Source organism: Larimichthys crocea, chromosome X (genome assembly GCF_000972845.2).
Source record: "Larimichthys crocea isolate SSNF chromosome X, L_crocea_2.0, whole genome shotgun sequence".
NCBI classification, from domain to species: domain Eukaryota; kingdom Metazoa; phylum Chordata; class Actinopteri; family Sciaenidae; genus Larimichthys; species Larimichthys crocea.
The window spans coordinates 738918-764333 of record NC_040020.1 but is presented as its reverse complement, the minus strand read 5'-3'; the positions used below and the strand labels follow the sequence as shown (position 1 = coordinate 764333).

The following is a 25416-nucleotide window of genomic DNA, read 5'->3' as shown; positions in this document are numbered from 1 at the left end:
TCGTCCTCTCAAACAGGAAGAAGAAGAGCACGCCGCCTCCAGTCGACAGCAGCCAGAGTCTGACAACATTCACACATGGTGACTGTTCAGAATCAGGTAGGTGTTCATTCACAGCAGCAAGAGGACCGAAAATCAAGATGTTGTTCCCCTATTAACATATTTTAGTTCAGTTAAAAACCACAAACAAAACGCTTAATTCAGAGCCGGTTCCTGCTCTTTGATCTGCGCCGTGTTGAACACAGGACCGGTTATGCAAATGAAGTCTATTTAAAGCGTTTAATTAGCAGATTTTCTGTGTCATCGAGCTGCGCACAACAACAACACCAGTTGTTGAGCGCTGAAGTCGATGAGCGCTGAAGTCTGTTTAACAGTCAACATCGCTTCACCATCGTCATATGCAAATGTAGCGTAATGTTGTAATGGATTCAGAGAGTGGCTTATAGAGTGACATCACTGATGGAGGCGGGGCCAGACGCCCCAGGTCACCCTAACTTTACCTTTTAATGACGTCTCGGACTACGTCCAGGTTTTAGACAGTCTGCGGGGACGTCACGGAGCTACCTCAGGTTTTAGACAGTCTGCGGGGACGTCAACGTGAGACTACGTCCAGGTTTTAGACAGGTCTGCGGGGACGTCCACGGAGACTACCGTCCAGGTTTTAGACAGTCTGCGGGGGCCGGGGACGTCACGGAGGACTACGTCCAGGTTTTAGACAGTCTGCGGGGACGTCACGTACAAATACTCGAGTTACAGCTGGGATTAAACTCAGAGGCAACAAATCACAACAAACAATTTAACTGATTTAAACGTGATGTCGCTTTAAGAAAATCAGTGTTTGCAGAGCCAGAAGCTAACGACTGGTTCTGGGTCCATTAGTCGACCTCTCCGCGGCACTTCAGGTCCAATTCTTTGGTTTAGGAGGAATTAGTGCGGAAAAAAAAGGGAAGCAGTTATTCTTTAATTTAGGAGAACTAATTAAACATATCCAAATAATGAGGGGAAAGTGCTCGGAATCCCGAGACGCCTACGCGTTAATTAAGGTGAACTCGTGCTCTACTTTCGTCCTCTCTGAACAGGAAGAAGAAGAAGCACGCCGCCTCCAGTCGACAGCAGCAGAGTCTGACACATTCACACATGGTGACTGTTCAGAATCAGGTAGGTGTTCAGTTCACAGCAGCCAAGAGGAGCCGAAAATCAAGATGTTGTTCCCCTATTAACATATTTAGTTCAGTAAAAACCACAAACAAAACGCTAATTCAGAGCCGGTCCTGCTCTTTGATCTGCGCCGTGTTGAACACAGGACCGGTTATGCAAATGAAGTCTTATTTAAAGCGTTAATTAGCAGATTTTTCTGTGTCATCGAGCTGCGCACAACAACAACACAAGACGAGGAGCGCTGAAGTCCGTTTAACAGTCAACATCGCTTCACATCGTTCATATGCAAATGTATGCGTCGTAATGTTGTAATGAGATCAGAGAGCGGCTTATAGAGTGACATCACTGATGGAGGCGGGGCCAGACGCCTCAGAGTCACACCTTTAACCTGTTTAATGACGTCTCGGAGACTACGTCCAGGTTTTAGACAGACTGCGGGGACGTCACGGAGACTACGTCCAGGTTTTAGACAGTCTGCGGGGACGTCACGGAGACTACGTCCAGGTTTTAGACAGTCTGCTAATTAGTAATGTAATGGAGTAAAGGTGTAACAGAGTAACTGTTAAAGACGGTTCAGAGACGTCCGTCCTCTCTGCTGTGAGCAGACGGGCTGTGTCTCCCGAATGAAAACTAAAGCTGGAGGCTTGAAGCTCAAACAGAACGTGGAAGCAGTGAAGCGAGGGTGTGCAATCAGAGAGCTTCAGTGTTGGAATGAAGAAGCTCGGCACTGAAACTGTTTTTACAGAGCTGAAGAGTTTGTGACAGAGTTAGCATCGGTGGTGGGAAAGGTTCTGACCCACATTCATGCGTCCTACAGTCCTCCTCTTTTCGTCATTCAGGTCTGAAGAACAAACAGATATATATATGAACAAATATAGCATGAGACTAAACTGTCAGGGGGCATTGTGGGTAATGTAGGCAGTCAGGTTTTACATGAGAGCGGTGTGAAGCCACAGAGGAAACAGCTGATCAGTCACATGACTTCAATGTTCGCTGCTTTTATTTCCCGTTAAAAGCTTTGACGGGATATTTCGAACGCGCTGACGTAAACACGACTCCCTTAGTGAACCTCTTCACCTGGAGGACGGCGTTAAGGTGAGAGCAGCTGGAATGAGGCTGCACCAGAAAACTGTGCGAGCGCCGCAGCGAGTACAGAAGGTCAGAGCTGACGCAGGAAGCGGCTCTGTGAGGTTCAGAGGACATCACCTCACCTGTTGCTTTGTTTCCTACCTGTCTGATCAGCTGACCTCTAAAAGCAACCTGTCAGGATGAATCCTGAGGAGTTTCCAGGAGTTTCCAGGTGTTCTAATGATGGCTGATGATAGCTAAAAACTCAGGTGTGATATCAAGGTAAAGGGAATGTAACAGGACACATCTGCCATGAGGCATTGTGGGTAATGTAGGCGGCAACAATGATTTTAAAATAAATCTAAACCTGAGATTAAAGAGCGATTCAACCCACCACGGACGACCAGCCAAGTGTGTGTGTGTGTGTGTGTGTGTGTGTGTGTGTGTGTGTGTTAGCCAGTCAACCAGCCTTAACTTGCCTTCATATAGAATCACGCGCTATGATAAACACACACACACTCGCCACTAGCTAGCTCGGAGCGGCGAGAAATAACTCTTGGCAGCTCTGACACACACACTCGTTAATGAAAACACACACACACACACTGTTCAATCACTGACACAAACGAAGGTTCAACAATCAAAATATTTTCGAGACTTTTCCTCGCAGCAAAGCGAGCGAACGTTGAGCGAGCTGCAGTCAATCTGAGACGACGAGGACGGAAACCAAAGTGAATGTGTTATCATCCGCTCGCAGCTGGGGAGCGTTCACAAACACTTTAATCAGCGTAAAACTGTTGAGCGGATGGTGAGTTCAAGTCCTGTTGGAGATTTCTCCGGGGGCGACACAGACGGAGCTGTGAACCAGAGTTCAGCCACAAAAACTGAAACATTACCGAGTCTTATTTTAGCTAACGAGAGGAAGACAAGCGGTCAGGAACGTGTCGGAAACCACACGCGACAGGGTACCACACACAGGGTAACACACACAGGGTAACACACACAGGGTAACACACACAGGGTAACACACACAGGGCGTGCTTTACGGTCAATATTGGGACAACACGGGTCACTGAAGTGCCAATATTGACTGTAACACCTCGATTGTTATATTGTGATTATACAACAAATACCAACTTAAATAAAATATATAATCAAAATGTTTCATATGTTCAGTGTTTACAGTCTGCGAGGACGTCACGGAGACTACGTCCAGGTTTTAGACAGTCTGCGAGGACGTCACGGAGACTACGTCCAGGTTTTAGACAGTCTGCGAGGACGTCACGGAGACTACGTCCAGGTTTTAGACAGTCTGTGGGGACAAGACGGAGACAACGTCCAGGTTTTAGACAGTCTGCGGGGACGTCTCGGAGACTATGTCCAGGTTTTTTGACGGTCTGCGGGGACGTCTCGGAGACTACGTCCAGGTTTTAGACAGTCTGCGGGGACGTCACAGAGACTATGTCCAGGTCTGTGGTGAGAACTGAAGAAGCCCCTTCAATAAGAGATGAAACGTTGGGTCCAGTTTGAACGTTCTTGAGTTTTTAAGGCTCAGTAGATGAAGCAGATCATGTTTGTGTGGAGTAAAAATAAATCACCCGATGTGGACGCTGTAATTTTGTGCTGTTTCCTCAGTGAAGAAGTGGAGTCCTGTTTAAAGACAGACCACCACCAATGAGCACAAACATGTCGAAGGTACAAGAGCCGACATGTCGAGGGGGGATGTTAACTACAGCTCCCAGCGATCACTGTGGAAACATCTGAGAGGGCGACTAACGGCCGGGTGGAGGGCTGCATCAACTAAACTAAATGTCCCCACAACCACTGGAAAACTCTTTTCTCAACAAGATCTCGCCTTCAAACTTGAAGAACCTGTGAAAGTTTGTAAAGTGTTTCACTGTATTCTGTGTCTGTGTCATGAATCACGTTAAACATTAAGAGGCCGGTTACTCAGGCTTCATTTTTATTCCTGTTTGGAGTCGACAAACATCCGGACTTTAAAACACGTTCCCTTAAAATGAAGAGAAAGAGTCACGACGATCAAAACGATGACAACAAGCAGCACTACGATGTAAACCAGACCAGAACCGAGCCTGGACCAGCAAACCTGTCCGCCTCATCGCACAGGTGAACCTTTAACCTCCTCCGATGAGGTTCAGAGTCCGTGTACAATCACACACACACACACACACACACACACACACACACACACACAGACACACACTGGTCAGAGATCAGCTGAGCTCTGCAGGAAGCCGACCGCCAAAATAAAATGACCACGCCGACCGTTCCTGCGTTCTCGCACGGAAACAAACGCGGACTCCGAGCGGCAGCGTTTGGAGGAAACCGAAGCAGAGAAAGAGAAACTTTCAAAAGGAATATTTCCTTCAGTCTTTCTTGTTTTCTTCACAGGTTTTTTCATTAAATCACACGTTTGCTGCCGGCTTCGTCACGTTTAATTACAAAGTTGAATTAATATTAAAGATGAGCTGTGATCCAGATCAGGGCGACCTGCCACGCCTCACCTGAAACAAAGAGCGCCTCCGCAACACGCGACGAGGATTCTAAGAAAAGCTTCAAACGGAAAAACGTCGACCCGGATTCAGAATCAGAACCTGGATCAGTTCTGTGCAGGAACATGAAGTCAGGGCTGATTCTGAAAGTTTCTCTGATGAAATAAACGAGGACTCGATGAACACAGACTGTGTGTGTGTGTGTGTGTGTGTGTGTGTGTGTGTGTGTGTGTGTCCCCGGTTAAAGTCAGCTGATGAAGACTGAAAGCTCCGGAGTGTAAGTAGACCTTGAGAGAAGACAAGAACTAAAGGACTGAAGTGTGTGTGTGTGTGTGTGTGTGTGTGTGTGTGTGTGTGTGTCCCACATTGTCAACATTCCACAGTCAACACTTCCTCCCTTGTTATTACCCACAAACCACCTGGCCCCCCGTCACCTGGATACCTGCATGTGTGTGTGTGTGTGTGTGTGTGTGTGTTGTAACCGAGCAGCGCCTCGCTAACGACCTTCATCTATAATACAAGACCTTACACACACACACACACACACACACACACACACACACACACACACACACTCAGGGCTACTTCAGATGCTATAATCTGTTGATAAGCTCCTCGCTCGCTCGCAGTAACAATAAAACAAAGCCTCTCTCTCTCTCACACACACACACACACACACACTCACACACACTCTCTGGGACTCACTCACTCAGTAGGTGTGTGTTGTACTTGCTGGTGTAGTAGTAAACGTCTTCGTAGCCTTCCTGGTAATCGTCATCCGCCCGGTACCTCCTCCCTCGCCTCCTCCTGCCCAGCAGGCGCAGCAGGGCCAGGAACCGCTCCATCACCAGCACCAGCACCTCCAGCACCACAACACCACTGGGTCCGGGCCGGGCTGGGCTGAGCCGAGCCAGGCCGGGCCGAGCTAGAAGCTTACAGCGAGGCTAATAACAGCGAGCACTAACGGAAAGCGTTATTCCACAGAGAGAGAGAGAGAGAGAGAGATCAGGTTTCCTCCTCGCTGCCTCGCTCGCTCGCCTCCTGCACACACACACACACACCTCTGGATGTCACACACACATTAAGCTTGCCTGTAACACACACACACACACACACACACAGTGGCTCACATGCTCTTTGTATGCTCGGCTCTCTGCAGCCTCCTCCTCTCTGCTCCGGCTTCTTTCCACTGTTGGTGCATCTAGCCGGGCTCAGCCAATCACAGGGCTCGCAGCACACACACACACACACACACACACACACACACCTCCATCTCAGCGCTCCATTGTGTGTGAATGTGTGTGTGTGTGTGTGTGTGTGTGTGTGTGTGTGCACTTGAAGAGTCAGCACGGAGCTTTGTTTCCTTCATCGGCTCCTTGCCTCCTCTTTCCTCACTTCCTTTGTTCTGCTGCTTCCTTCTCTCCTCTATCCATATTTTCTGTTTCTCCTCTCCTACCATCCTCGTCTCCTCCTCCTCTTCACACACTTCATTGCAGTGAGGGGGAGGGGAGTGTGTGTGTGTGTGTGTGTGTGTGTGTGTGTGTGTGTGTGTGTGTGAGAATTCCACAGAGTAGTCTGTAATTGAACACTGGGAGGTGAGGAGAGGAGGATGAGAGGAGAGGAAAGGAGGTGAGGAGAGGAGGAGGTGAGGAGAGGAGGATGAGAGGAGAGGAAAGGAGGTGAGGAAAGGAGGATGAGAGGAGAGGAGGAGAAGAGTGACCTGGAGGAGGAGGAGGAGCAGAAGGAGGAACAGGAAACACATCATCACTCCAGGTTTTTCAAATTAAAGCCTCAAACAAACTTTAACTGCTGCAGCGACGCACAGGTGTGAGGACGGAGGAGGCTCCACCCTGACGCCTGCTTCACCTCCCTGACGCCTGCTCCTCCCTGACGTCTGCTCCTCCTCCCTGACGCCTGCTCCTCCTCCCTGACGCCTGCTCCTCCTCCCTGACGTCTGCTTGACTCTGACGTCTGCTCCTCCACCCTGACGTCTGCTCCTCCTCCTCCCTGATGTCTGCTCCTCTTCCCTGACATCTGCTTGACCCTGACGCCTGCTCCTCCTCCCTGACGCCTGCTCCTCCACCCTGACGTCTGCTCCTCCTCCCTGACGTCTGCTCCACCCTGACGCCTGCTCCTCCACCCTAACGTCTGCTCCACCTCCCTGACGCCTGCTCCTCCCTGACGTCTGCTCCTCCTCCCTGACGTCTGCTCCTCTTCCCTGACGTCTGCTCCTCCTCCCTGACACCTGCTCCACCTCCCTGACGTCTGCTCCACCTCCTCCCTGACACCTGCTCCACCTCCCTGACGTCTGCTCCTCCTCCTCCCTGACACCTGCTCCACCTCCCTGACGTCTGCTCCACCTCCTCCCTGACGTCTGCTCCACCTCCCTGACGTCTGCTCCACCTCCTCCCTAACGTCTTCTCCTCCTCCTCCCTGACGCCTGCTCCTCCACCCTAACATTTGCTCCTCCACCCTAACATTTGCTCCTCCACCCTGACGCCTGCTCCACCTCCCTGACGTCTGCTCCACCCTAACGTCTGCTCCTCCTCCCTGACGCCTGCTCCTCCCTGACGCCTGCTCCTCCACCCTAACGTCTGCTCCACCTCCCTGACGCCTGCTCCTCCTCCCTGACGCCTGCTCCTCCTCCCTGACGCCTGCTCCACCCTCCTCCTTCACCTCCGCCTGCCCGTGCAGCCGCTCGGTCAGTCGAGGGTTAAAGTTTTACGTGGACAGTAGCTTGTGTTATCGACGCCCTGCAGTCTGACTCAGTGATGTGATGTGCTGAGATAAGCCCGGCCCGGCCCGGCCCGGTGCTGACCGCTGCAGCATCCTTCGATCCGCTCGAGCTTCTTCTTCCATCAGAGGGAAAAGCAGCAGATATTCTGTTTGAATAAAGTTCTGAAGTTCTGAAGCCCGGCTGTAGATGACTGTCAGATCTGTATCTGCTTTGGCACAGAACCAGAACCAGGGATGGCCCGGATCCTGATCCTTTAATACTGAGTATGTGCTGATACAGATCCTTTACAGCAGCGAGGACGTGCACTGTTGATTAAATATGTATCTGACTGACTGACTGGCACTGGTAACCCAAACACCAGGTTCTAGTTCTGGTTCTGGTTCAGACGATGAATTATTGATGTGATATGAATGAAAATTTAAGTGGGAGAACGCGACACCGCAGAGAGTCACCGATCAGAGATCAGACACGACGTCTCACTCTGCTGGAGTTTGTGGATGCTCGTTAGATTTTCTCATCGTCACAATTTATAATTAATTAAAGTATTCAAAAACATTTACGTCCACTCGAGGCTGCTCGTGTCATATTTGTAGGATTTTAACAGATTAAAATAAAGGGCCCAAATCTGACACACTGCACCTTTAAATTATTAAAGTTTTTAAGAGAATATTTCCATGTTTCTACTTCTTCACTAAAGCGAGGACTCGAACTACAACTAGACTACAACTAACTACAACAACTGTCAGTAGCCTACATGAGGCTACTGCCAGAGCCAGGTCATAACATGAAGTTGATGAATAAAGACAATAAGACAGCAGGGTGTAGGGATGTGCGATATATCGTTGTTTACGATATATCGTCTAAAACATTCCCCACGGTAAGAATATGTCATCCCACGATAAAAACGATAAATTCCCATTGATGACGTATGTATGCGACACACTCGCAGCCCAACACGCATACTGACAAACATAGCGGAAGGCAGAGCAGATAAGCTCAGCAGCAAGGAGCTCTTTCCTCACAGCGAGGAGCTCTTTCCTCACAACTAGGAGCTCTTTCCTCACAACGAGGAGCTCTTTCCTCACACAGAGGAGCTCTTTCCTCAACAGAGAGGAGCTCTTTCCTCAACAGAGAGGAGCTCTTTCCTCACAGCGAGGAGCTCTTTCCTCACAGAGAGGAGCTCTTTCCTCACAACTAGGAGCTCTTTCCTCACAGCGAGGAGCCCTTTCCTCACAGAGAGGAGCCCTTTCCTCAACAGCGAGGAGCTGTTTCCTCACAACGAGGAGCTCTTTCCTCAACAGTGAGGAGCTCTTTCCTCACAGCGAGGAGCTCTTTCCTTAACAGCGAGGCAGCGAGGAGCTCTTTCCTCACAACGAGGAGCTCTTTCCTCACAGCGAGGAGCTCTTTCCTCAACAGCAAGGAGCTCTTTCCTCACAGTGAGGAGCCCTTTCCTCACAGAGAGGAGCTCTTTCCTCACAGAGAGGAGCTCTTTCCTCACAGTGAGCTCTTTCCTCACAGAGAGGAGCTCTTTCCTCACAACTAGGAGCTCTTTCCTCACAGCAAGGAGCCCTTTCCTCACAGAGAGGAGCCCTTTCCTCAACAGCAAGGAGCTCTTTCCTCACAACGAGGAGCTCTTTCCTCACAGCGAGAAGCTCTTTCCTCAACAGTGAGGAGCTCTTTCCTCAACAGCGAGGAGCTCTTTCATCACAGCGAGGAGCCCTTTCCTCAACAGTGAGGAGCTCTTTCCTCACAGCGAGGAGCTCTTTCCTCAACAGCGAGGCAGCGAGGAGCTCTTTCCTCACAACGAGGAGCTCTTTCCTCACAACAAGGAGCTCTTTCCTCACAGCGAGGAGCTCTTTCCTCACACTCCGGCCGCCAATCAGACACTCGGTCAAACCTCCACAGACAGCCTGAAATGTGAAACGTGAAGCTGAGACCGTCCAGGTGGATTCACAGACTAAACTCTGATCATCTACCTGTGTGTGTTCTCACTTTGTTTACTTCATGAACCAGCTTCTAAATCTGAGTCCGACTCGCAGTTTACGCCACAAAAAATATAATGACACGAAGAAGTTTAATCAGATTTGTGTCCGATGATTTTAGAAAGAGAGAGAGAACAATAACCTTGATAAAGCTGTTATTAATCACAGAAATGAAAAGTTATTTCCTGATTGTTTCACAGCGGTTACATTCAGCAGGTATAGACACGCCCACCACCAGCTCCCTGAGCCTTTATTATTATTTTGGTGATAGATTTATAGTCTTTATAGATTAGGCTGAATTAGTGTTACCGTGATAAATACCAGAAATTATCTGTATACATTTTTTTGTCCATATCGCCCATCCCTCGCAGGGTGTAATCCAACACGTCCATGTGGACCCCGCACAGGTTGGTGAAGGCCTGGCACAGCACTCTGGGTCCAGATGGATCACATGAGAGCTGTTAACGAGGCCCGGTTAGCCCCATGCGGTGCCTCATAACGACGTTCAATTAACAGACTCGGTGCCAACGACCGGACAAAGGAGGAGTCCGCTCGGACGGATCGCTCCAGTGTTGATGTTGGTGTCGTGGCGTGAAGAGCAGCGACGGATAGAGCGGCGTGTCATCTGCATACTGTAGCTGCTGTTAGCTGACGTTAGCCGGACTGTGAGCTCAGAGCAGAAATAAAAGGCTGAAAGACAGACGCCGAGCTGGGCTGACTGCTGTTGGACTAGTCAGTGATATCAGCTGCTGTTTTTTGATCAGAAGTAATGTAATCAGAGTAAATACTCGAGTACAGCTGTAGACATAGTTACACAGTGGATATTTTAAAGGGTTGGTTGGATCTCTGTGCACGCTCTACATTTCCCTCTTCCTCTGCCCAGGCGACGCTCGGCTGGCAGCCCGTCGCGATGCTCCCTCGTGGGCTTGTTGGCTGAGGAAAAGATAAACGGAGCGTCTGGGGAAAGCAGACTGTGACCAGAATATTAGAATGAGATGATTAACCAGGTTACCGCGTTTCATCCCAAACAGCATCAAAGACAGCGTGAAGCTCAGAACCGGGTCATGTGTTGAACAGCCAACAAACAAACAGACAGACAGACAGACAGACAGACAGACAGACAGGCAGACAGACAGACAGACAGACAGACAGACAGACAGACCTCTGCAGGTCCAGACGCTGAGTTCTGGTTCAGACTGAAGCTTTGGTTCCGTTACGAGTTCATCTGAACTCAAACATGACGTTCACACAGCTGATCTACGGGAACGTGTGACAGGAAGTCAGAGATCTAAACACGCGCCCACGTCACGTCTGACCTTACACACCTGTGTGTGTGTGTGTGTGTGTGTGTGTGTGTGTGTGTGTGTGTGTGTGTGTGTGATTTTTCCGTCAGCGTTTTCCCGTCTGTCAGGCAGCAATGCACCGTGGGATAGAGAGCTGTCAGGACATGACAGGGGTCAGAGGTCACACACACACACACACACACACACACACACACACACAGCTTCCTGTCTGTCACTGTACACCCTGCAGACGAGCTGTCAATCACTGCTGGTCAGAGGTCAGAGCCATTTACTGAGTGTGTGTGTGTGTGTGTGTGTGTGTTTCCTGTGTGTGCTGCGACATGTGTGTGTGTGTGTGTGTGTGTTTCCTGTGTGTGCTGCGACATGTTTAACCTCACCTCTGAACACACACACACACACACACACACACACACACACACACACACACACTCGGTTTACTGCAGGAAGTCAAACAGCCTCGGTCAGCTGACTGTTTGAACAGGTGACGAGCTCACAAACATTTTTACAGCGTAACCGCGGCGACGCTGATGTCGACTCGTGTCCCAGAAGTCTTTGCTGTGAACACGAGCCGTCGGGCGTTCACGTGTTCGGATCCCGTCTGTCTGCGACGACCAAATGGATCGACTGTTACCGAGACGACGGATTCTAATGATCAGAGTCTTTAAACTCAGATGTTTCAATATTTTTCTGTCTGTGTCGAGATCTGGGTCAGTTAATGAAGAAAGTGATCGACAGGTTAACGGATCATGATTGTTAGGCGTCTTCATACATGAAAAGTCAGATTATTAATTCATCTTTAATCCGTACAGCTGCAGCGATTAATCGATCAGTTTTTAGATCATCGATGGATTCATGTTTGCTCATTTTCAAAGTTACAGTTTGAAAAAGTTCTGCTGCAGATCAGCTGACTTCAGTCTGTGTCAGGGTTCTGAAGGAGGTCCGGTTTGTTCCTCCTTCAGTCTGTGTCAGGGTTCTGAAGGAGGTCCGGTTTGTTCCTCCATGCGTACACGCTGCAGTTTGATGTATTCACAGATTTATATCCTGACATTAAATCTGTTAGTTCTTCATGCAGAGCTGCCGTGAGTCCATTCATTCAAATGACACGATTACATATTCACAGTAATATAAATATTACACTTCATCATCACTAACGATTCTGATCATGGATTTCTCAGTCTGAGATGAAATGTTCAAATGTTTCCAGAGTTTCTGTGACGTGAACTCGACGTGTTTGGACTCTCGTTCACGTCTGAGGTCACATGACATCAATCGACGATTAAAAGAACTCCAGAGTTCAAACATCATGTCTCAGTGTCTCAGTGTCTCAGTGTCTCAGTGTCTCAGTGTCTCAGGGCAGAACCTTCGACCGATGACTCACGATGTCACCGGCGTGCTGAAGGTAGCTTAGCACCTGTCAGACCGCACTGAGGGCTTCACGTCACCTGGATGGGCGAGTCACATTCACTGACACACAGAGAGAGAGAGAGGCTTCATTTGCATATCAAGCCTCTGCAGCTCTGCAACATGATTGGACGCCTCGTCAGTGTGTGTGTGTGTGTTTGAGTGTGTGTATATAATCTGATTCTCCACGCTGCACACACACACACACACACACACACACACACACACACACAGTTTATCCTCTCACTCCCCCTGCTGGTCGCTCAGGTGAGCTGCAGCCTTCAAACATCATCTGCATTCAGAAAAAACTACAAGTCACACGCTGCTAAGAACTACCCAGAATTCCAGTGGGGCTGGACAGACAGACAGACAGACAGACAGACAGACAGACAGTGATTGATGAAGCCTGAGGGAGAGTGAGACAGACGGAGAGAGTGAGACCTAGAAACAAACTGAACAAAAGAGAGAGAGACAGAGGAGTGAATGTGCCGTCTTAATGGACTGCTGAGTGACTGACCTTCATTCCTAATGGACACACACACACACACACACACACACACACACACACACACACTGCACTGACTTCCATTGATTCCCTGAAGGCTCAGAGATAGAGAGGACAAACAGCTGGACAACAAGAGACAGTCTAAAACCTGGACGTAGTCTCCGTGACGTCCCCGCAGACTGTCTAAAACCTGGACGTATACTCCGTGAACGTCCCCCGCGACTGTCTAAAACCTGGACGTCCCGCAGACTGTTAAAACCTGGAACGTAGTCTCTGTGACGTCCGCCCAGCAGACTGTCCTAACGGGACGTGCTCCGTGACGTCCCGCAGGCTGTCTAAAACCTGGACGTAGTCTCCGTGGACGTCCCGCAGACTGTCTAAAACCTGGACGTATGTCTCCGGGACATCCCCCAGACTGTAAAATGGAGTAGTCTCTGTGACGTCCCACAGACTGGTCTAAAACCTGGACGGAGTCTCGTGACGTCCCTGCAGACTGTCTAAAACCTGGACGTAGTCTCCGTGACGTCCCCGCAGACTGTCTAAAACCTGGACGTAGTCCCTGAGACGTCCGCAGACTGTCTAAAACTGGACGTAGTCTCCGTGACGTCCCCACAGACTGTCTAAAACCTGGACGTAGTCTCTGTGACGGGGAAATTAAAACTGTTTTTTGTACCAGGCTGTAAACATGTTTATTTCTGCTGTGAAGTTGGACATTTGGACATGGGGACTTATGGACACTGACTCACTTCTGGAGCCAGCCTCAGGTGGACGTTAGAGGAACTTGTCTTCACAGACACTGAGGTTGACGCTTGGGTTTGACTCGTCCCTTTAACCGGCCGATAGTTTCGGTCTGAAGCTCACTGAGCGTCTCGCTGTGAATAATCACGTCACGTTCACGTTGACTGACGAGCGTGGACAAACGGTTTAACGTGGACTTAAAGAGTCTCTCTCTCTCTCTCTCCGCCTGTGGACGTCTCAGTTTGGAGTAATCTCGAGGATGCAGCTGGTACAAACAAACACTCACTGAGTGTGTGTGTGTGTGTGTGTGTGTGTGTGTGTGTGTGTGTGTGTGTGACAGAAGTGTATTAATAAGTGTTTGTGTCCATGCTGGGTTTATCCAAGTAGAAAATGAGTGTGTGTGTGTGATGCCAGCAGCTTGGCGGTCCACCTGGACGCTGCCCAAGGCTGAGTGTGTGTGTGTGTGTGTGTGTGATGAAGGACAGTTAAAGCGGATCTGTTTCCTGTTGATGAGTCAAAGTAAATTCTCCTGTTGATCCACACTGACCTGTGATCAGGTGAACGGTGTCTCTGTCGTTCGTTCATTTGGGCTCCGGGTCGGGAGAAGTACGTAACGCTTTACGGCACTAAGTCACACAGCAGCAACTATTTCACTGATTCTGGTGAAACTGGATCATATTTAACGGACGTTATGTTGGAGCAGATCAAACCTCTTCATCTGTTGAGGATTATGTTTGAGATTAACTGATCACACACACACACATACGGCTCCTAATCCTGCACGACGCGTCCTTTTTTGTTTCAGAGGCAGGCTAACCGTTTCCCTCCGCTTACAGTCTTTGTGCTAAGCTACGTTAACTACATGCAGGTGGTAGCTCCTCCGCGACGTGATTATATTTTAAATAATCAGATACTACTGAGTATTTCTACACTGTGTTCATGTATCCGTGTTAGCAACACCGCAAGAGTGTTACTGTGTGGTACAGTGTTTACACACACACACAAACACACACACACACACACACACACACACACACACACACTCAGTCAGCAGTTTGTTCCACACAGTCACGGTGAGAGAGCGACATCGACAGAGTCTCTTGGTAAAACGTGTCAGAGACGATAGGGATAATACATTAAGCTGAACACACACACACACGCACACGCACACAAACTGAAACACACACACACACACACACACACACACACACACACACACAGTCTTCTTTATGAGGCACACGTCAGTCTGTCGATGATGTCACAGCTGACTTTGGTCTCTGTCGTCCCGTTAACGTAACGTTTTGACGGACAGGCTGACGGACCGCTCGTCCGGTTCACAGCAGCACTGACAGCTCGTCCAATAGGAGCGACCCTTGGCCTCCCTCCTCAGGTAACAGGCTGCAGCCGTCAGGTGGATGAAGGTGGTGCGCTCGGTGAGAAGGACACTCCTGTCGAGCAGCAGACAGCGGAGGTCTGGACGCGGCTCAGGGCTTCGCCGTGGCCTGAAGGCAGACAGGTGCTGCTCCCTTCTGGACCCGCCAGGTAAGAGATGCCGGGTCGTGAACCTCAGCGGGCCGTCAGGTCCTGCCAGCGGTCTGCTGTGTCTCTCAGCGGGTTTCTGAAGGGAAACGTTTTGTAGCCCGGAGTTTGAGATCAGGTCGTTCTGGAGAGAAAAGCTAACAGCGACTACCATGAGCCTAACGGCGGCTACAGCAGCCTGCCGAGCTGGTTCTCATGCCGGGTTCGGCTCCTGGCATCCCGGGCTGAGGCGGTTCAGCTGCAGGGCTGACCGAGAAAAGACAAACCCTAAAATAGCATGAAGACGACTGAACACAGAGGACATCAAACGAGCCGCTCGGAGGAAATATGACTAATTAACAGACAGGTAATTACTTGGTGTTGAACTCTTCCCCCTCGGGGAGGCGAGCAGGTGAAATCTTTTCATTTAACTCGTGTTAAGATTTAATGCGAGCCCACTGAGACCCAGAACAGACACACCTGATACATGTTACTACAGTGCTGTAGGACAGCGTGTCTCTGATGGTCCGTCCATCTATTATTCACCTGGTGTCTATTTTTACTCTCTGCTGTTTCTCCGAGTGCTTCTTATTATTTAACATTTTAATATACTGATATTTGTCTGGAAGCTGCACACCTGAGGATTAAAATAACATCTGTCCGACAGGTTTACGACACTAAATCAACACTCTTATATTTTTATAACGGGCCTCGGATCAGAAAACGTTTCACATCCTCCCGTCTGCACCGGCCTCGCCGCTCTGTCCGCTCGTGTTATCATCCGTCATCCTTTCATCATGAGTCATGTTTTAGCCAGGCTCATCCTCACACGCGTGTCTCAGCTCATTCCTTCACGTGTTATTTTCAGCCCGGTTAAAGTCAGCGCACGGCGAGGACCGCCAGGTCGCCATTTTGGCCACGTAACTAACGGCGTTAGTGAAAATGGCGGCAGAGGAAGCTGAGTGAATATCACAGCATACAGACGTAAGTTAATGAATGTGTTTTATATGTTTGTATTTAGACAGACAAAGGTTGGCGCCAAGAAGAGAAGACGGTAAAATGTTCCCATCGTCGTCTCCGGTAAGTCCACTCGAACTGAGACTGCGCCCGTCCTCCGTGACGATGTTGCGTAGATCTGTTGGGTCGTTTCCACAGGACCAAGCGGTGCCGTAACGTTAGCTGCCCCAACGTTTATCAATCAGAAACTTCGAACATGTATCCGCCGTGACGTTCAGCGACAGCTCGGCTACGTCGCGATATATCCGACCGATGAGACGCTAAAGCCAGCGAGACGACGATCAAAGACCTCCGTTACGGTGTGTCGACCTTCAAAACCACGTGCTGCAAACATCGACGTTATCGAACGCTTCGTTGTCTTTAACACCGGCACGACATTTGAGTTTCTGTCCGGCATCATTCTGTTATTTTGTTTTAAAGATGAAATATCTGAAGGTTTCAGTCCGACACAAATTAAAAAGGTTCATTCTGACATTTTTAATCTCAGGAGGACGACGAAGCGTTTGTCAATCTGGGTTAAAAGTCAATGTTGGAAATGTTCCATAAAATCATATCTAAGATAAATTACAACCACGTGAAGTACGTACGAGTTTGAAGGAGGCAGCAGCAGAGCGCGTCCTGGTCGTGTACGGTTTGTAGTTTGTAAATGTGAGCTAAAAATGTCTTGTTGAATCTGACACCGCGTGTAAAAGGAGAATAACTGATCCCCGTACAGTTTAGGTGAGCGGTGACGTGTCCGTTATTCACATTTATCTCACAGACGTCTGAATTTCAGCAGTGGTAGGTGTCGCACGACCTGCCAGCTTTCATCTGTTTGTGATGACAGCAGCTGGAAATGTGATCCGTCATGTAAAAGCCTCAAACGTGAAAATCGAGTGTTACGTGAGAAACTAACGGGAGCTGGTCGACTGTATTCTGTTACACCAAAACAAAACGATATCCGACTGTAACGTACTATGAAGTAAACAAGAAGGTCTAGGGAAGATAAATACAAAATACTAGATGATATAAATACACATACTATATATTTTTTAAAATAAAACACGCTGTACAGTTTTGTATGGAAGCCCTAAGCAGTCATACTTTTATAGATATTTCCTGTTTTTGTGTTTTTATGTCATTAGTTTTTCCAAGATCTCGAATTATTTACGTCGTTATCTCATTTTCTCGAGACGACGACGCTGGAAAACAAACGAAATTTAAAAATGTATGAATGCACATGACCTCTGAGGGCTTCCGTAGTTTTGTGCAGGAATGTGCGATGATTGTTTTAATTATTTATACATCTAACAACTGTTTCATCGATTAACTGATTAATTATTCAGAAAATAGTGATAAACACCGACCACACTTCACCACAGCTGAAGGCGGCGCCTTCGAATCAAACCCAAGCATCAGCCTCCACGTCTGTGACCTGCAGTTCCTCTTACGTCCACCTGAGGCTGGCTCCAGAAGTGAGTCAGTCTCCATAAGTCCCCATGTCCAAATGTCCAACTTCACAGCAGAAATAAACATGTTTACAGCCTGGTACAAAAAACAGTTTTGGTCTCTGTAGCTAATTTCCCCGTTCATGACAACTGTACTGAGGTGAATTTTATATACAACTCACCTGTTCATTATTTAAGGCTAAAGTTATGATAGATTAGGAGCGCTGGATGCTTTGATGACAGGTGAGTGACTCGTTTGAGCAACGCGGCGTCATCCAGCTCCACGGATGACGGAGAAGAGGCGTCACGGATACGATCCACTCTTTATACTGTCATGATCAACCCAATATATATTATATTATATATATTAATCGACCAATCAGAACACAGGGTTTATTTCACATCCTGTACTCAGTACTAATACACACAGTGAGGTACTACAGTACACACATTAACATACTACAGCACTACAGGGCTGTGTAGTATCATTAGACAGGTGTTACCCGGTAACACCGGCCGGGTCTGTACCGGGTAAACCATTAACACCGAGCCTGTCAATATTTAGTGAGAACCAACCGGAGCGGTCACACATTTCACCGTAACACCGGTGCTGTGAAGGTGGTCGTTACACACACATACAAGGGCAGACCAACGGCTGACCAGCCGTTATAACCGTTGGTTAGCTCCGTTAGCGGCCGTGCTAACTTAACGCCGGTGCTCGGTGATGAACCGGTAACCGGTGACCGGTTCTTTTTTTTTATTGATAAACACGTTATAACGTGAAATCACCGTAACGTCACTGTAACCTCACCCGTTGCGTCAGATTGACACACACACACACACACACACACACACACACACACACACACACGGTATCAGTTTCCAACTTTCACTGATTTGAAGACAGTCACCGTCTGCGCGAGCTCTACCGGCGGCGCCAAACCACGCTGAGATTGCACGCGCGATAATTAGTACACGCGCTCACACACACACACACAGGTACGTACTGTAACACACACACACACACACACAGTCACGGGGACACACTCGCCGGTCGTTGTGTGTGAACCTGTGCGGATCGGTCCAGTCTTACCTCCCTCCTGGTCCGGTTGGAGACAGGCCGGGATGTTTTTCTTCCAGCCGGGCATGATGCACCTCAGGGCGGATAGGGAGTCCAGGGCGGCCCGCTAGCAGACACACACCACCAGCAGCAGCGGGAGGAGCAGCAGCGGCGGCGACAGCAACATGGCTAGTTAGCTCTTAGCTCGAGCCGCTGCTCCGCACAGGGATCCACCTCCCCCCGCACGAGCCTGCCCCTCTCTCTCTCTCTCTCTCTCTCTCTCTCTCTCTCTCTCTCTCTCTCTCTCCTTTTCTTCTCTTTGTCTATGTCTCTCGACCCCCTCCCCCTCGGTAACTCTACCCCTCGAGCCTCGTTGTGGTCTCTGGAGGAGCGCGCGAGAGAGAGAGAGAGAGAGGGTGACGTGATGACCGTGAAGGAGCCCGAACCCCGCGAGCTTCATCACCCCAAATTTCCCGCTTCTTTTCTCCTTCCTGACAGGTGTTTTATTTTAAATAAATGTTGTTTTTTTTAGCAGTGATTTTTGTGCACGCGCCTCCCGCCTTCATTCATTCATCCACAGCAGAGAGAGAGAGAGACACGAGCCGCCTCCAGAGAGACATCTTCTGGGATCAATATAACTCCCCACCTCCGATGAGACAAAGACGGATGAATCACTTCGAAGTGTTCAAAACAATGACACTGAGACTGAGAAGAGAATCACAACACAAATACAAGATTAAATTTAATCTGGAGCTCGGCTACTGCTTCTCATGTTGAATTCAGGGTACAGCACCAGACAGCATACCCGATTTTAGCGTAGCTACACCCAGAAGGTTGCTCAAGATATTCCCAGAAACCTCAGAGGTCGAGGTTCTGCCGTTATACGGTACAGTGCATGCGGTATAACAGCACAGCCATGCTGATATTCAGTTTAACGACACAGTCGTACTGATATTCAGTATAACGGCACAGCTATGCTGATATTCAGTATAACCGCACAGCTATGCTAATATTCAGTATAACCGCACAGCTATGCTGATATTCAGTATAACCGCACAGCTATGCTGATATTCAGTATAACGACACATCCATGCTGATATTCAGTATAACGGCACAGCTGTGCTGATATTCAGTATAACGGCACAGCCGTGCTGATATTCAGTATAACGGCACAGCCGTGCTGATATTCAGTATAACGACACAGCCGTGCTGATATTCAGTTTGACGACACAGCCGTGCTGATATTCAGTTTGACGACACAGCTATGCTGATATTCAGTATAACGGTACAGCCATGCTGATATTCAGTATAACGGCACAGCCGTGCTGATATTCAGTATAACGACACAGCCGTGCTGATATTCAGTTTGACGGCACAGCTATGCTGATATTCAGTATAACGGCACAGCTATGCTGATATTCAGTATAACAGCACAGCCATGCTGATATTCAGTATAACGACACAGCCGTGCTGATATTCAGTATAACAGCACATCCATGCTGATATTCAGTATAACAACACAGTCGTACTGATATTCAGTATAATGGCACAACCATGCTGATATTCAGTTTAACGACACAGTCGTACTGATATTCAGTATAACAGCACAGCCATGCTGAATTTTAGTATAACGGCACAACCATGCTGATATTCAGTATAACTGCACAACCATGCTGATATTCAGTATAACAGCACAGCCATACTGATATTCAGTATAACGGCACAGCCGTGCTGATATTCAGTATAACGGCACGGCTGTGCTGATAATCAGTATAACTGCACAACCATGCAGATATTTAGTATAACGGCACGACCTCAAGTGTCATATTACAATTATACTGTTATAACCGTTCCACAAGCAGTATCTATTAGTTTTGCAGTAATATGTGACAACAGATTATGATTTGTTTGTTTATTTAATCATTTATTTTGGATCCACCAACATAAATAGTTTGTAAATGTTTACAGCCTGGCATACAAAAGCACAGGGTACAGCACCAAACAGCATACCCGATTTTAGCGTAGCTACACCCAGAAGGTCGCTCAAAATATTCCCAGAATCCTCAGAGGTCGAGGTCAACTGAGTATCAGCACAGCTGTGTTGTAGTTAATCACAGCTGTGCTGATATTCAGTATAACGGCACAAGTGTCATATTACAGCTATACTTTTATAACCAATTCTACAAGTGCCATCTATTAGTAATAAATGACACCAGATTATGTCTACATAATCATTTATTTTGACTCCGCCAACATAAATGCAGTTCCTCAGACTGCATGGTTGCCCATTAACATAAACATTCTCCTAAACACTAGCTTGCTAGCTTGGGTATATAAGTCTACATGTTGCCCAAGTAGCAACCTCCGTGGCTGTGAAGTGAAGCCAATCACATTGGGCTCGACTTATGTGAATTTAAGTGCCATATACTGCAGTTCCTCTTCTCGTCCACTTGAGGCTCGTTCCAGAAGTGAGTCAGTAATAATACTATAGCTGTTCTTATGCTAACAGATGTGTCTCAGCTCCAGCAGTGACAAAAACAAAAAAAAAACATTTCAGATTGTGTCAATCAACAAGCTGCTGTGTCAGTAATGAGCCTGCAGTCATTGACGTTGGAAACCACACGAACACATGCAGGTATTTGAAGTCTCCTTCCTGTCCTGACTCGCCTCTGAGGAATTCACCCACCTCCACCTCCACCTGGCTCCGGATTAAAGGGGAATTCTGGCAAATGTCAGTCTTTTAATTTTTCCAGCCAGTGCGGCGAACAAAGGAGTGGAGGTGATGCCATGCTGACATTACAGAATAAGTGCAGTACAGCAACTATGTGAGCAGTTTTACTCTGTGATTCTCTCAACATTTGACCTATGACATCAGGATGAAGCGATGGAGTACATGGAGCTGGACTAAGAGAGATTAAAGCATTTAAAGAGTTTTGAGCAAAAATACAAGAGAAAAAAGTAAAAGCAATACTAGTCCAGCTGGAGTTTATCGGGTTAAATGACAATAACTTCATAAAATTTGAATGTAATCATTAATAACAGCGTCTAACATGGTCTGAATGGCTGCAGGGACACATCACGTTTCTCTCTCTGACTGTATGTTTGTCTATCTGTCTCTCTCTCTTCATATTGAGGTCAGTCTCTCTCTCTCTCTCTGCTTTTTGTCTTGTAGCCTGCAGAGACTCTTTCTTCCACTTCATCGCTTCCTTTTCCTTCATCCCTCTCTCCACGGATGAGCGATGACTGCTTGTCATGTTGAAGGCTGTCAGACAATCCCTGTTGTTGTCAGACAATTAATGATGGTTGCTGTTTAAGATCCAGTGGTTTGGATCCAGTTTGTTGTTCTAATCATCATTCATTCTGCTGTGTTTGTTTTTCACCATCTGTCACGCCAGCAGTCCCAGTCTGTAAACCACTTAGGAATAAACGTTACAGCCTACAGAATGACAAAATGAAGAGTATACCGACCAAACAGCAACCTGGCTGCAGTTCCTCTAACGTCCACCTGAGGCTGGCTCCAGAAGTGAGTCAGTCTCCATAAGTCCCCATGTTCAAATGTCCAACTTCACAGCAGAAATAAACATGTTTACAGCTTGGTTTCCCCCTTGTAGCTTATAATTGCCAATGAGCAGTAAACACACAGGACAGCTGATGCTGGTGGAGGTCATAGTGCTGGATCATTTTTTTAAATTGACCTGGTGGTGGCGCTGGCTGAAAAGTCAGATCACTTAGATTGATAGGATTCATCCTGAGTACAACATGAATGTCTGAACCAAGTTTCATGTCGCCGCATTCCAATAAATGTTGAGATATTTCAGCCTATAGACTGAAGTGGAGGACGGACCAATAGTCCAACATCGTCATTGTCAATTACGATCAAATACCATCAATAAAACAACAATACCAATAGAAAGCAGAAAAATATTGTATAAATTATACACACAAATGAAAAATAACTGTCATCTATTATAATTAATACTTTAAAAAACTGTCAATTTATAGAAAATGTCTGTAATTTAAAAAACAGAAAACTACTGTAAAAATGAGTTTTTCACAGTATAGAGTCCTTGAATATTAAATCTTGCGTTTGACATTTGACAGATAATACCATGAAGAAGAGAGTCTCGTCTTCAAACCTGTTTTTAAACGAACATGTCGGCACTCGTTCATCCACCTTGGACTCTCTGTGAACTCTTATCGATACTCAGAGAGACTGAAGCTTCGCCTGAGCACAGCTGCTCTTCTTCTCTCATGTCGCTGTAATCAAACACTCCACGTCAACGTCACGTCTTTGCGTATCATTAATCAGCCTCCACCCGTCTGGTTTCTGGTCCTCTCCAGCAGATGTTGAACCTGCTGCAGGGATTTGATCCCATGCAGACACAAACCACATCATGTTCCTCCACAACAAACAGGGAAATATTTCTGTTTTTTAAAGCATCTGGGAGTTTGTTTGAAGGCAGACTGATCACAGACTTCAGGTGGAGCAGCAGAACGTTTCATGGCATTCAGACTCTTCACGTACACTGAAGGAACTGCAATTGTTCAATTTAAATGTATTTATATAGCACCAAATCACAAATCATTTTTCATTTACAGAGACTCAACAATTCACGCCATGAGCAAACACCAGGTGACGGTGGCGAGGGAAAGAAAACTCCAGAAGCCTGGAACAGAACCATGGTGGACTGCCAAGACCGGTTACATTTAGTGAGAGACAAGAGCAATAATGATATTGATTGATAACTATAATTACAATAAAAATATGACTAATAGCAGTAGTAATTAATTAATAATTATGAATAGAACATTCGTACAGAGCCGGTCCTCTCTGGTTCCACAGTCTGTTCTGTTAGGACCACTGACTGTCTAAAACCTGGACGTAGTCTCCGTGACGTCCCCCTGGTTGCTCAAACAAACCATCTGTAACCACACCCACCTGTCAGTCAAAGCGTCCACGCATAACTTTAAGCCTTAATATAATGTGAACAGGTGAGTTGTATATAAATTCACCCTCAGTACAGTTGTCATGAACGGGGAAATTAGCTACAGAGACCAAAACTGTTTTTTGTACCAGGCTGTGAACATGTTTATTTCTGCTGTGAAGTTGGACATTTGAACATGGGGACTTATGGAGACTGACTCACTTCTGGAGCCAGACTCAGGTGGACGTTAGAGGAACTGCAGTTTTCAGATGTGAACATTGGGCAGATTAAAGTAGAAAATGACAGTTTGACTGTGAATCTAATTTATTTACTGACCAAAATCTACCATCTTCTTCTTCTTCTTCTTCTCGTCTGCATCGTCTCCGCCCTCGTCGGCTCAGCTCAGAGAGGAAACATCTTTATTCATCGCACCTTCATCATCATTTCTGACGACCATCGTCTTCCTCGTCATCACAATCATAATCAACATCGCTTCCTGAAGAAGACGAGCGTCGTTGTGGGTGCAGCTGGAGCCTCGTTTCATAGATTACTGTCAAAGAGCTGTCAATGCATTAACACACACACACACACACACACACATGTCAGGGGCTGCATTATGTGTCAACGCAGAGAGAGCGCCCGCGGGTTTGTAAACACACTCAGTGATCTGTGACTCACTTAAAACACACACACACACACACACACACACACACACAATGGATCCGTCCAATATGAATAAACAACAACATCAGGAATCTCTTCTGCATGTATGAATTTACTGTGTGTGTGTGTGTGTGTGTGTGTGTGTGTGTGTGCAGTGAAGAGCAGTCGTATTTCTGTCTCGCTCATTTTAATTGGTTGAGTAAACAGGAAGTGGCTCACGCTAGCTGAGTCTTTGAATAGAGACACCTGTGGCAGGTGAAGCGGGCTGTGATTCATGTCAGCACAGTGAACAAATAAAGAGCTCGCTGCCATTATGTCCACAGAGGCTGCTGAGCCCGGTTACATAATGCCTGCTTGTCCAGCTCCTGTTCTGGCACGACACTGGCTCCACGCCCCGGACCTGTAAACCTCTTCTTCTTCTTCTTTTTATAAATGCTGGGTTCCTTGTGGTTCCTTGTGGTTCCTTGTGGTTCCTATAGTTTCCAAAAGTAGATTGGGAGCCAGAGCTTTCAGCTATCAGGCTCCTCTTCTGTGGAACAAACTACCTTTCTGGGTTCAGGAGGCAGACACGGTCAACACCTTTAAGAGTAGACTTAAGACTTTCCTTTTTGATAGAGCTTATAGTTAGGGCTGGCTCAGGTCATCCCTTAGTTATGCTGCCATAGGATTAGACTGCCCCTCTCTCTCTCTTTGTCTCTTTCAGGTTTATACTCTCTCTGTCTCTCTCCATCTGTAAACCTTCATGTCTCATTAATGCATGTCACTAACTAAACTCTTTCCCTGGAGTTTCTGTCTCTGTCGTCCAGCAGGTTCTCGTGGATCATGGCTGCTGCTGTGGTCCTGCATGACGTCCACTACATATTATTACTGTCATATACTACCATATCTGCTACTGTAACAGTTTATCAGTCATTGAATTCATGGTCATTGTATTAGTCATTGTAATTCATTGTCATTTTTATCAGTCCATTGTAATTCATTGTCATTTTATCATTCATTGTAATTGTACAATATGTTGTGTTGATTTGTTCCGTACACGTGACATCCATTGCACGTCTGTCCGTCCTGGGAGAGGGATCCCTCCTCTGTGGCGCTCCTGAGGTTTCTTCCACCTTTTTTCCCTGTTAAAGGTTTTTGTGGGCAAGTTTTTCCTCACTGGAACCGAGGGTCTAAGGACAGAGGGTGTCACTCCCTGTACAGATTGTAAAGCCCTCATTTGGGCTGTACAAATAAAATCTGATTTGATTTTTATACACTGCAGGAGTCGAGACTCATAAATATAAAAATAGAAATTTATTTTATAAAAAAATATTTTATAAAATATTTAAAATAAAAATGAGCTGATAAATTTAATAGAATAAATGAATATAAATAAAAAAAACAAACTCACTCTCTGACCTTCG

General features: G+C 47.2%; 1 protein-coding gene across 6 annotated transcripts in view; it reads right to left on the bottom strand.

Moving 5' to 3' along the window:
* grip1 (glutamate receptor interacting protein 1) overlaps positions 1-18885 on the bottom strand; it is a 44743-nt gene extending 25858 nt beyond the window's left edge. For 4 of the 6 annotated variants that reach the window (XM_027282492.1, XM_027282494.1, XM_027282495.1 and 1 more), the window contains exon 1: positions 5446-6003. In XM_027282492.1, coding sequence (XP_027138293.1) covers positions 5446-5581 — 136 coding nt within the window. In that variant the 5' untranslated portion in view covers positions 5582-6003. Of the gene's footprint in view, positions 1-5445; positions 6004-18458 lie in introns of those variants that run through there. The other 2 variants (XM_027282497.1, XM_027282493.1) reach the window with 2 other exon arrangements.
* Positions 18886-25416: the final 6531 nt, after the last annotated feature.